Source organism: Chrysochloris asiatica, unplaced genomic scaffold (assembly GCF_000296735.1).
Source record: "Chrysochloris asiatica unplaced genomic scaffold, ChrAsi1.0 scaffold00124, whole genome shotgun sequence".
NCBI classification, from domain to species: domain Eukaryota; kingdom Metazoa; phylum Chordata; class Mammalia; order Afrosoricida; family Chrysochloridae; genus Chrysochloris; species Chrysochloris asiatica.
The window spans coordinates 9,597,554-9,611,709 of NW_006408642.1; the positions used below are offsets into that span (position 1 = coordinate 9,597,554).

Genomic DNA, 14,156 nt, shown 5'->3' on the forward strand with positions numbered 1-14,156 from the left:
TCCATGGCTCACTTTTCAGAATTAGGTAGCCAGATTTTTCTTCCGAGGTGCCTCTGGGTGGACTTGAATCACTAACCTTTCAGTTTGCACCACCCAGGCATTCCTTGAGAAAGCCAGGCCCTATTAATGTCACAGGTACAAAGGCTCTGATGTTCTCCCGCTGCCAGGGGCTTCATGGTTTTTGGCTGGATTAAGAAAATCTGGTCTGGGAGAGCAAGTCTGATCCCACTCCAGGCACATCCCCAGATGATTACTGAAGATGTACACAAGAGACCTTTGTACGCCAACAAGTAACAGTGCCCCCTGCTTCTGTCTGACCCACACAGCCCTGAGTCTAGCTCCAGTCTGTTTCGGTAGTTTCCTAATCTCTCCTGCGCCCACTGACTTCCTTTGGTCTCTGCCCACTCTTCCTTTCCCACATTCTTGGTCTCCAGCTTTTTCCTGAGGTCCAGCTGACTCATTCAGTTCATACATAAATGCTGAATAGGATGAGAAATATTGGGATGACTCAGAAAGTCAGAGATCAAAGGCCTGAAGAAAGAATAGACCTCGAATCCAAGCCCCCTTCATCCGCTTCTCTCCTATCTGTGTATCCTTGGGTTGTAATCTCCCTCCCTTACTTCAAACACCAGGCCACTCTCCTTCACTCACAACTGAGTGTATCCAAAGACCCTGCCTCTGTTGTCACACAACCCCAAGGTGTAGCTGAACCTTGTAGTCAAGGCAAGATCCCAGCCTACGGTCAGGCATTTTTTTTAGTACATATTCTAGCTCAGTGAAAGCAGCAGTCCACACAGCCCTGGGTTCAAGCGCTGACTCTACTACGTAACAGCTATAAGGAGACTTCCAAATATTCATGGGGAAATGGAATTGAAAGATAATGGAATTTTTCCTTGAGCTTTTTGAAGTCCCTTCATATGTAACCACAGATAAAGGAAACTTTCCAAGCCTGTGTGCCCTTCTGAGGATGACAAAAATGCTGCTCACTGGGTTAGTACAAGGAATTGTGAGCTACTACAGATAGAGGGTTTAGCATGCTGTCGGTGCCCACAGAAAGCTCCAGAAAACTGGCCTATAATTTACTATTGCTTTGTGTGTGCTGCCCTCTCATTTCTGACTCACAGAGACCCTATGGAGGGTGTCAGAGGCTATAAATCTTCATGGGAGCTGGAAGCCTCATCTTTCTCCCAAGGAGCACCTGGTGGATTGCAACTACTGACCTTGTGGGTAGCAGCCCAATGTGTAACTAACTATGCTACTAGGATTTTTATAAATCATTAGGTGACGATTTCCAGGAAGCTGGATGTCCTGAATTAAAGGACCAGTTACCAGTGGCCATAGCATGTGCACCCCATGTGCATCAGGGTAGAATTATGCACCATAAGATTGTTAATAGTGGTTTTTCAGAAGTAGATCACTAGATCTTTCTTCTGAGTGTCTCTGGGTAGACTAGATCCTCTAACCTTTCAGTTAGCAGCTGCATGTTGGCCGTGTGCACCACCCATGGGCTCCAAATTAAATGAAGACCTCCCTGTTCAGGCTCCATTCATTCGGAGTTTTCAAAGGCTAGGCTGAAGTCATCTACAAGGTCAATGGCAAAGGTAAACAGGATTTCAGAGGGAGTGTTTGGACTTTGTAAGAAAACAAAATAGCTGACAAGAACCCTCCCATACTTCAGATAGGAACTCACTTCTGGGGAACTTACTTATTAAGAACCTCTGCTCCCAGTGTTGGGCTTAGAGTCAATTGTTTTATTTACCTGAAAGTAGCAACATGGCATTTATTTAGAACTCTGTGTTGTGATTAGGTGCTGTCGAGCCAGTTCTAACTCCCAGCAATCGTAAGCACAACAGAATGAAGCACTAACCGGTCACAGTAGCTTTGGCCCGATGCTGCTGCCACTGTGTTTTATCTATCTCGCTAGGGCTCTTCTTCAGTTTCACTGGCCCTTTACTTTACTAAGCATGATGTCCTTCTCTAGGAACTGGTTTCTATTGATAACGTGACTGAAGTATGAGAGGTGATGTCTCACCATCCTGGCTTACAAAGAGCATTCTGGCTGTACTTCTTCCAACACAGACTTCGTTTGTTCTTCTGGCAGTCCAACATTCTCCTCCAATACCATAACTCAAATGTACCATTTCTTCTATAGTCTTCTTTATTCACTGTCCAACTTTCACATGCATTTAAGGCTACTGAAAATACCATGGCTTGGATGAAGCATATCTTAGACTTCAAACTGACATCTTTGCTCTTTAACACTTTAAAGAGGTCCTGTGCAGCAGATTTGCCTAATGCAATACACATCATTTGATTTCTTGACTGCTGCTTCCTTGAGCATTGATTGTGGATCCAAGCAAAATTAATTATTTGACCATTTCAATCTTCTGTCCATTAAGCATGATGCTACTTATTGGTCCAGATGTGTTTTAGAGGCAGGATTTTCACTAACTCAGACAGACTTTCCCCTATTTATGTGAGATTTCACTATAAAATCCATTCATGATCTTTAGCAGACCTGGACATTGCAATTCTGAAAGGTCAAATGGGCAGTGGTATAGTCTTAATCTATTTTATCCCTCTAAGGATCACACTGCAGCCTTGGACAGTCCATCCTATGGAATATGAGAAGAATGGGAAAAAAATCTATGTGGAAAGACATACAGTCATGATGCGAATTCTTAGAAGATAGGATAGGATGGTGAGCCTTCATCTCACATGTTATCATAGGAAGCAGTCCATGGAGAAGGACATGATGTTTGGTAAGACCCCTCTACCCCCCCCGCAATGAGATGGATTGACAGTGGCAGCAACAATGGGCTGAAACATAACAATTGTGGGCAGTGTTTTGCTCTGTTATATACTGGGTCTCTATGAGTCGTAACCAACTCAACAGCACATAACAACAGCCAAGACATGACAGAAACCATGAACATGTTTCTGTTCACCACATCTCCAGTACAAAATTTGCCTGACCTCTACCAAATGAACTTTGGGGATCTAAAACTGCTGGGACTCAGGAAACAGTGGCCTTGTCTTCTTTCTCTACCATAGTCTGCTCTGGAAAGTGTCATGGAGAACTCCACTTGACAACTTAAGCCTAGTACACTTTTTCTTCCTCTTCATTCCAACTCTCACTCCAGTCACAGATAGATGCCAATTTCTCCTCAGACAGCCTACTCAACCCAGGATGTCCACACACACTATGGGGTGGGCCGCTGGCCAAGGCCACTCCTGCCCTCTCCAAGAGCTCGTCATTTCTTCTCCCGTGCATGCCGACAGCTTCCTGAGAGTGTTCAGGCAAGATGCATGGCTCCCTTGGGTGGACAGAGCCCACAGGGAGGTGGGCCACAACTTACATCTCCATGGTAACCAAGCACACTGCTGCTCAGAAAGAAGAGGACTTGAGCAAACCACATACACACCCACATGCTGGACCCTGGCTGCTGACTTCTGGGAAGAAATACTAAGGAAACACTTGAGCAGGGGGGACAAAGAACCATGCATAAACACGTTCTCCAGGGTGATGTGTAACAACCAATGAAGCAGACATACAAGCTGGAGGCTAGGAACTGTGACCTAAACCAAGTCCTCTTGGTGGACTTAACATCTGACCACAGAACTATTTAGGCAGTGGTTATGAAGACTGCCGAGGCAGGGATGAGTTTATGATAGGATGGTAAATCAAAAAGGACACGATGCTTCTTCATCTGTGCACACCACTAAGAAATGTAGACAAATATGGGAGGGAAAACATAAAGTGACAGTAAATGTGCTAGAATGACAAAAGAACATGTTTCTTCTTTAGACAATCCTTGGTTGTTGTCACACTAAACATGAAGTAAACATTGTGGCCTCTTGTCAGAAGTCATGGGCCGAGGTTCCCAGTGTCTTGCTGAGCACCCCTGGGGTCATCCTACAGCCTGGGGATGAGTCTACCTTATCTCCCCTGGGGGGGCTATCAGCAGTCAGTTTCTCATCACCTCCTGGGTTCTACTAATGTCTGAGAGTCTGCCCTGCCACCTCACGATGTATGCGGGTGCTTCAAAAACTAAGTGGAAAAAATCCATTGTCTTTTCATTCCATGTTTCCATGACTTTTTGAAGCCCCTCTGTAGCTGCAGACTCCATTTCCCATGACCTTTTGAAACCACCTTGCTGCATGTGGTAATGTGCCTTTTGGTGTGATTCATTTTGGTGTGTGGGACTGAGACACAGAGGCCTCCAGGCTACTTTACTTTTCATTGTCTACCAAAATAATAAGCTATCTGCATCTAAAAGTAGCTTTTCATATCTTTAGCTGTCAAATGAGTCGGGTCTTGGTTTCGCCTGGTCTTGTAAGGGTGTGTGAGCTTGACAAGAACCCAAGACTGTAGTTTAATGTAGTACTGATACAATCCGAGAAGTGTCAATGTGTGCTATGTGTGTATGAATGAGTGTGTGTATACATATATACATACACACACTGGGCCCTGGTGGCACAGTGGTTAAGGCACTTCACGGCTATAATTAAAAAGTCAGCAGTGAAAACTACCAGCCGCTCTATGGGAGAGCGATGTGGCAGTCTGCTTCCATAAAAATGACAGCTTTGGAAACCCTATGGGGCAGTTCTCCTCTGTGATACAAGGTGGCTTTGAGTCAGAATCAACTTGATGGCATTGGGGCAGTGGGTATAAATAAATACACACACACACACACACACACACGTATATGTGTATATACCCACAGTCCTGCTGTGGTGTTGTAGGATAAGCCCGGGACAGCAAGGTCGGTTTGAACTGCAAGGTCGGCAGTTCAAACTTACCAGCTGCTCCTCAGAAACCCTATAAGTCAGAAATGATTCGACAGCACTTAACAACAATAATGTATGTATATATACCTATTCTTCGCTTATAGACATGGTTTAGTACCAAAGACCATGTTGTTATACAAAAGTTGGCATTATGCAAAAATGGAGGATGACTGCATCATTGTATAACTACCAAATTATATTATTCCATAACTTAACAAATTATATCATTCCAAGTCCTGGTATGGTGCTATGGGTTAATGTACCAGACTACAAAGTCACTTGAACTGCAAGATTGGTAGTTCAAGCTCACCCACTGCTCCTCGGAAAGCCTGTATAGGGTCGCTATGGGTCGGAATCGACTCAACGGCACTTCACAACAACAACAACAAAACTGCCAAACCATTGAGAATCATGGCCCATGACCAAACATAACCTTAACCATCACAACCAGCATTATTGTCGCCTTCTACCTCAGCAACCAGACATACATTATTACTGCACAAAATAGTCAGATAACAGAGTTTTCACTACCGACATAAATGCAAAATGTTGGGTAATGAAATTGTTGATAAGCGAACTGTATGTGTATGTCCACTATTCATCTGTGAGTTTGTCATACCACAGTGGCTTGTATATTGCTGTGGTGCTGGAATCAATGCTATCAGTATTTCAAATACCAACAGGGTCATGTGTGGAGGGCAGGTTTCAGTGGAGCTTCCAAACTAAGACAGAGACAAAGGTCTAGAGACCTACTGTGAGAAATCAGTTACGGAAACTTTGACTCTAAACAATTAGAGACAAGAGACATGAGAGGGCCCACAGGTCTCACCCTTGGTCTGGGCTGACTAAGGGGAAAAGGAGCAGGTTTTTGTGTGGATCTCAGCAGAACAGTCTGACTCCGGAGGGAAAAAATCACTGAAAAAGGACATCATACTTAGTGAAGCAGAGAGCCAGTGGAGCACAGGAGACCCTCAGTGAGGACTGGCGCAAATGGATATGAACATGCCAGAGGCTGTAAGGATGATGCAGGGCCAGGCAATGCACACATATATATAGACACACACACAACGTGCATACATGCATATATATACACACACATGCACACACACAATGTGCACACATACACACATATACACAATATCCATGCACATGTACACAGACAATGCATACACACATATATACACCATATACATAGATACATGTAAATGCACAGCATACACACATACATATATATGGACAGTGCACACACACATGTATACACACAACATACACAGATACATATACACACAATACATACATCTACAACATGAATGCAAATGCATATTTACATACACACAATGTACACAATGCACACACATATATACAATGCACATACATATATACACAATGTACATATGTACACAACATGCACACACAGTATGCACAACGATATATGTGCATATATATATACAAATGCACACACATAACCATGTACACATATGCATATATATAGCACTGAGGCTCACAGAGACACTGGAGGACCCGCGGTGCTAGGACACAGGCACCTCTTTTGCTGCCTACAGCCAAGTTAAAAGTAAAAGGCAGCAATAAGTTAATTCAACAAAAGGCCGATGACTTCTTGTTTTCATGAGAAGCTGCTCAGACACATGCCTGGCCCTCCTATAGCTGCAGAGGTGTGCTGAGCTCCCCTAACCGGAGTGTGTGAGACCCCCAAGGTGAACAATAATGTCGATGTGCTTGTCTTTTCATAGAGAGCCCTACTTCACCAGACATGGCCTCCTACAAAGATCAACCCCTCCTGATGGTGTATCACATCTGTGCTAAAATCTGGAAACATGAGGAGTACAGCCCCCAAGCTACAAGGTAACACCAACCAGGATGCTAAAACCAAAACCACCATACCCGCCGCCTTCAGGCTGATTCCAACCCGCAGGGGTCCCGGGTAACAGAGCAGGAGGGCTCCAGCTCCAGGGGGTGCTTAGACTGCTCTCTTCCTGGGAGCAGACTGCCAAGACTTTCTCCCCATGAGCCGCTGGGTGGGTTCAAACTGCCGGCAGGCCTTAACCACTGAGTCACCAGGACGCTTTAGTTCTGAGCTAGCCCCTCCCTTTCTCCGAGACGTCTCAAATGAGAAGTGTGGCATGAAAGTAGTAGTGCTCAGCCCCTCCACACACCGCAGCTGCCTAGGGGACTCTGCTCTGGAGAGTCAGACTCAGCTGGTCTGGGGGGCACCACGGCAGCCCTAGGTGATTCTAGGAGCAGCCATATCTTAAGAAGTCCTTCACCTACCACACTCTGTGGCTTTGTTGTAACATTTTCTTTTCATTGATAGCTGCTAGCCTGGTATAGCGCTGTGTGATAAACACTAGACTGCTAACCACAACGTCAGCAGTTAAAGCCCATCTGCCACTCTTCGGAAACTCTATACAGGGTCACTATGACTTGGAACCAACTCGATAGCACTTAACAACAAGAAGCCTGGGTAGAAGGAGCCCTAGTGGCTCTTTGGGCTGAACATTGGGCTGTTTGTCAAAAAGCCAGAAATTTGAACCCACCAGCCATTCTGTGGGAGAAAGCTGAAGCTGTCTGTCCACTCCCATGACCCTTTACAGCCTTAGAAACACTACGGAGCAGTTCTACTTGTCCCTAACGGGTTGGTACGAGTCAGAATAGACTTGATGGAAGTGGGGGGTAGAGGAGTCTCAGAAAAAAGGTCTGATAATTACTTCAGAAACACCAGCCAATGAAAACTCTATAGAGCACAATTCTACTTGGGCGGTTTTAGTTTTGGTAGAAGATTTGAGAACATCAAAGGAATGTTTCCCCAAAAATAGTCCTCAAATTTAATCTTTAGTAGAGGCCAGCAAAAGGAATTCTGGTAGCATACTGGTTACGAATCGGGCTGCTAACCTCAAGGTCGGCAGTTCGAAACTACCCAACCATTCCACAGGAGAATGATGAGGCTTTCTGCTCCTGTAAAGATTTACAGCCTTGGAAACCCCATGCAGAGTCACTATGAGTCGGAACCGACTCCACGGCACATAACAACAACAAGAGACCAGAAAACAGCACTCCACGACTAAAGTGAGGTGTGGCAGACATCCTGTCATGTGTTAGGACCCTCCACTGGGGCCACTGCCATCCACCCAGCAACAGTTTGCTGAGCTGAGCCCAAGCCCAGTTTCCTGAGCTGCTGTTCAGTGAGATGGATGTGCCTGAACAGAAAGTTGCCCTTACGTGTATGTACTGGTAAGCACACACACGTGTGAGGTACACACGCACTCTCTCACACATTCATACATCAGCCTCCAAATCAAAGGTTAGGGGCAAAGGCTTGGGGTCACCTGGGGATAAGTCATAGCCCTCGGGTTGGTTGGTCCCCACAGGAGGAGAGATGATGGGGTATCCCAGCACTTATCCCTCCACCAGGACTGAGACCTCGGATGTGCATTCCAAAATTGAGTTATTAAGGATTGCTTTGAACGCACTCCAACTTACCCCAGGAGATCTCTGGTACTCAACGAAGCCACCTTGCCTGCTCTAAAAGAATTGTCTACCTTTCTGGAGGACCAGGAAGGGCCAGGGATCTGGTAACCATGGAGAAGGATGAATTGTGTTAGGATTCTAGCTCCTACACTTGTAGATGTTATCCCATTGGTGGATAGGGTTTTTGTTATTATGTTCATGAGGCCCTATCAGTGTGGGGTATGTATGACTTTAAAAAGAGCAGCTTGGCTACAGAGACAAAGGGCACAAATGGGAGAAAGAGATGCCATGTGGAGATTGTCAAGGAATGCCAAGAAGAACACTCCAGGAGCTCACATGGAATTTTCCCCCGAGCAGACAGAGCTTTCCCCTAGAGTCATTGTCCTATTCCGGCCCCAAAGCCTCCTAAACTGTGGGGAAATCCACCTCTGTGCATTACAGCCACCCACTGAGGCATTTCAATAACAGGAGCACTAGGACCTGAATCACCTCCCTGGACCCTGGCATCCCGCCACACACACATACTTACTGCAGGCTGCACAAGTAAAGCACGCATCGTGGTAGAGGTTTCCCATGGCCTGGCAGGCCTGGCCGGCCCCGAAGACACCTTTGCTGCATTTCACACAGGCCCCTGAAAAAACAAGAACACATCAGTGAGTTGTGAGGGAGACAGTGCGAATGGACTCTCAAAAGGGCCAGTGGAAACAGCAAGGCACACATCCAAAGTCCAGGGAGTACTCCTTTGAAATAATGACTATTGTCCTTCAGGTTGGGCTCCATGCCGGCCCTCTTCACCCCATGCTGCCATCCACAATGTCAGGGGAATGCTCAGAACACCTTGGCTTGGTCAACTCGCTCCCTTGTCCAAAGGTTTCAAACAGTTCACAGGGAAAGCACAAATCTTTTTTTAAGTACAATATGTTAAGCAAGCTTCAGCTGAGGCATCTCACTTAGTCCTTAGCAGACACCCAACAACTAAGATACATCATCCTCATGTTTTACAAAAGGAGCCAGGCCCGAGCCCCCTAATCTGGGCTTGTCGTTGCCCTCCACTGTGGTCCCTCACAGGTCTAGCAGCCAGGCTGAACTTCCTTCTGTCCCCCACACAAGCCCCCTAATTCCTCTTAGCCTTTCAGGATGTGGCTCCCCTGCCTGGCACACCCCACCCCTGGCCTTCTAGACCTTTGCCATGACTCCCTCCTCATCCTCTCCAGCTCTCTAGGCAACAGGATGACATGAAAAGAGAGCCAGAAATGAAAGGGCCAGGTTCCCACCTTGTGCCTCCCACCCACTCCACTACCCACTGTTTGAGTTCATCCACTCCGTTCTCTGAATGTCAGCTTCTTAATTAGGAAGTAAGAGGTTAGTTCTACCTGCTGAATGTGTCAGGAGCAGCAATAACAAAGATTGCTTTGTAAACCAAAAGCCCTGGAGCTCAAGTGTCCACAATTCACTAGCTATGAGGCTTGTTAGCTGTCATGGAGTTGGTATGTCTGAGTTCATTGGTGCTGCCACTGGATTCTGAGGGCCTCGTAATCAGAAAGTCCCTTTTACCATGATATCAGATGACACACTATCATGATCCATAAGGTTGCATTGTTTTTAATCTGATTTTTAAAAATAATTTATGTTGTATTGTTGAGCATATACACAAAACACATACCAATTAAATAATTTCTACGTGCACAGTTCAGGGACAATGACAACATTCTTCAAGTTGTGCAACCAGAAGCCCAGGTCTTCTATCTGACCTAAAAATCTTTGCTTTTAACCCTTGTGCAATATTTCCTCCCTACATGTGATAGCTAAGATTACTTACTCATTGTCACTGTAAACAATGTGTGACATCACTGTGGACAATATATGATTTAAAAAGCTAAAAACAGAAGTTGGGTTCTCAGCCCAAGTTATCAATTTCCTTACCAGAAAAAAATGTACAATAACACCAGCTGACCTCACTGGGTTATTTTGAGAAATGAAGAATTATTTTGAAGGATGAAGAATGAAGGTGGGAAATGGCAGGAATACATGGAGAAATGTCTTACAATCGTGGAGCATGATATATTGCATCATTAACACAATTTTCATTTTTATAGCTTTTTGCAAACATGACTCTGAGGTAACTGTAAAATGGACTGTGTGTGGCTTACCGAGGGGAGCTTCAGTCCAGAGAGTTTAGGAGAGAGCCTGTTGTTGTTATTAGGTGCTGTCGAGGTGATACTGATTCACGTGACTTTAAGCACAATAGAATGAAACACTGCCCGGTCCTGTACCCACCTCATAATTGTTGCTATGCTTGAGCTCATTGCAGCTGCCACTATGCCAATCCATCTCATTGGGGGGGCTTCTTTTTTTTTAGCTTGAGCAGTATAAAATCCTCCCTTTGAATTGTTATGGCTGCTAAATGCCACCAGGTCAGTTCTGGCCCATAGCAACATTGTACAGTGTTTCTAAGGTGGCTGGTAGGTTTGAATTGCTGACCTTATGGTTAGCAGTTCCATGCTAATTCTATAGTGCCACACTTGGACATCCCAATTCTGGGATCTTCATCACTGATCACATTTATCACTGGGGACTTTGTTTTCTTTTTTATTATTTTCAACATTTTATTATCATTTAGGTGAAAGTTTACAAAGCAAATTGTTTCCCATCCAACAGCGTACACACATTTTGTTTTGTGACATTGGTTGCAAGCCTGTCAATGTACCAGCACTCTTCCTACTTCCTCCTTGAACTCCCATTTCCATTTCTCCTCTTCTGTCCTTTCTTGTCCCTTCTTGCCCTTAGGGTTGATCATTCTGAAGAACACTTTCCTCAAGGGTGTCACTGTTCACTGTATATTATTGTTGTATAGTGCTGTCAAGTTGGTTTTGACTCATAGTGACCCTGTGTAGGGTTTTTGAGGAGCAGCTTCTGGGTTTGAACTGCTGACCTTGCAGTTTAAACCAACCTTTCGGTGCAGTGCTTATCCTAGAGGTCTGTCTGTTGTTTGTCTGAAAGGTGATCCCTGGGGGTGGGCTCAGCTACAAGTTTGAAGGGTATTCCATAAGGCTTTCATTGGCTAATTTTCAGCAGTAGATTGTCAGAGATTTATTCCTAGTCTAACTTAATCTGGAAACTCCACTGAAACCTGTCACCACGGGCAAGTCTGCTGGTATTTAAAATACCTATGGCATAGCTTTCAGCATCACAGCAACACACAAGCCACCACAGTACAACAAACTGACAGATTAGTAGGACAGACCATTTAAACGCCCTTATTGGCTTTCCAGCTACAAAATGGGGATATAATGAGCCCCTTAAAGGGTTACTATGACAGAATACACATACTATCTGGCTCAGGGCCTATCATTTGGTAAATGCTCAATAAATAAGGTTATAAAGATTAAGAATGATAATGATGTTAGCCCATTCAGCAAGAAGCTGCTCTGACATAAATGAATTCTCTAAGGATTTCTAGACCTCCCAGGGCCCATGAGGTTTGTCTAGATCAACCCAGGCTTCCTTACTGCAACAGCCCAGGCACCGGCTCAGTCCACACAGGGAGGCCTCTGAGTCTCCCTTCGCAACAACTCCCTAGTATCCAGTAGTACTCTTTGGTTAAGAGGGCTCGGGTGCCTTCTTCTGATGTCTAGTTTCGATTGTCAAACAGTTCTTGGACTTCAGAGTCGCAGCTTTCTGCCTACAGGGTAGAAAGCACTATGTATCAGAGTTCAAGTAACTTCAAACTGAGAAGCTTCATCACCATCAAGTGAAGTCCAAGCTACCACATCCTTCAGGTTCAAAGTGAAAACAAGAAGCCAAGGACCCTCAAGCCTCTTCACCCGTTCTAGTTAGCTGGGTGAGGCAGTTTGTAGGAAAAGAATTGTGCCTCCCAAGAAAACTTGATTGTTGGGGAAATCAGTTCTGGAAAGCTCTAGCAAACATAAATATTGGTTATGCGCAGTTCTTCTGTTTTAAGATTTTACTGTGAAATTTTCAGAGTAGTAGAAACACAGTAAACACCCATGAACCCACCACCTCACTTTTATAAGCAGCATTCTGTTAGTTATCCTTCTATCAACTCATCCGTCCACTTCATTTTTTCTGCATTTCAAAGTAAGCTGCAAACATGAATCTACCACGCCCCTAGATGCTGCACAGCCTGCGTATCTTTGACTAAAGTCGATCTTTCATTTACAGCCCTTTTTACAAGGAACAATTTACCATCTGTGGGACACAGAGGTCACAAGCTGATGTCTGGAAGAGTTCTGACAAATGGCCTTTGTAACATATACCTTAATCAAGGTATTTCCACACCCTAGAAAGTTCTTTAGGCCCCTGTCTTCCTTCTTAAAGGCTTTAGCATTGTGTGTGTGTGAAAGTTAACAGAGTATATCATTGCTACGAATTTGAAACTGTCACTCGTCATTCAGAGGATTTCTTTGGTCAATTATTTCAGATACACTCAGGAAATAAAAGAGTTCAGGGCAAAGCTCACTCAATTCCTGGTGCTCTCAGAGCTGACGGTGCCCACCTGGGAGGGATACGGCACTATGGGGGAGTGTCGTCATTTCCACTCATCTTACAGGTTCATTTCAGCAGGCTCGGAACTCTAGAAACTCTAGAAACCAACTCACGCTACTAGTGCTGCCAGAGCGGCCACAGCATGGAGCCCACTGAGCTGAGCGTGCCTTTGAGGTACGGCCATATCTCAGCCCTGACCTCCACAGTGCTCACAAAGAAGCACTGAGTTGCATCACATTTCCTAGAAGCTCAAGGGGAAATCTCTCCCACACCCACACCCACCATCTGGGCCCCCCACTCTCTTGTATCTGGGCACACATCCACCTCCCCTATAAGATCCCCACTGGCAAAGTGTACTTAGGATGCCCTCAACACCCATTTAGTACACAGCAGCAGAACTCCTGAGCACTTGTTAAGTACCGTTGAGTCAGTTCCGACCCATAGCGACCCGATATAGGGTTTCCAAGGAGTGGTTGGTGAGCTTGAACTGCTGACCTTGCGGTTCAAACTGACTTTGCAGTCTAGCGCATCAGCCCACAGCGCCACATCAGACTCTTTATTAAGTTTTAAACAGGTATAAATACAAGACAAAGACAAATACATATCACCTGAGTAAGGGAAATCATAGACACCATGATGAGTTTCCAAAGTTCTGTCTTCACGTGGTAACAGAGAACAAGGAAATCTCCTCCCACAACCATGAATGATGGCAGCAGCTACGTATCACATACTCATGACCATACCGGGCCTACAGAAAACCCCAGGGAGACATTACTGCATATAGGAAGCTTACAAACTACCCCTAAGGCTCTTGGGGTATGACACCATTAGGTGGAGCATTAAGGGGGATGTCCAGGAATGTTCCTGTGAAGGCGCCCCTGGGGGAAGTTAGAAGTTAGTCTGCTTCATCTTCCAGAGGATTGTGAGGGTACTCAAGAAAAACTGGCATCTGAACACTTCAGCCTAGGTACAGGATAAACCTAAGCTCTGCCTGGCTGGAGTCGTTCACAAGCAAAAAGTCTTCAGATGTTATGGTCCACAGCAGGCTCCATAGTTCAGCATGGTGTCTTCCCTCATCCACAAGATGACCACATGCCGGCAACTTACAGTAAGGAACCCCTAACACATCTCATGAGTCAGTAGAATGCTGCTGGCTTGAAATGAAGACATGAGCTCATCTTGTTGGAGTTTGGGGAGTAAAATTAGACAGTCTCTCCCAATCCTGCTATAATGGAAAGATGGAAGCATCTCCAAGTGGGCCTCCCTGGACTTCCTGTAACTTTATCTCTCGACATCAGGCCTTCCTCCTCTCTCTCTGCACCCAGTCCAGCAGCACACACTCCTGACTTCCTCTCTATGTGAGCCTGCGGCCT

General features: G+C 45.3%; 1 protein-coding gene across 1 annotated transcript in view; it reads right to left on the reverse strand.

Moving 5' to 3' along the window:
- LIMD1 (LIM domains containing 1) overlaps positions 1 to 14,156 on the reverse strand; it is an 86,580-nt gene that overhangs the window by 28,395 nt on the left and 44,029 nt on the right. The window contains exon 2 of the mRNA XM_006868823.1: positions 8,807 to 8,908. Coding sequence (XP_006868885.1) covers positions 8,807 to 8,908 — 102 coding nt within the window. The remainder of the gene's footprint in view (positions 1 to 8,806; positions 8,909 to 14,156) is intronic.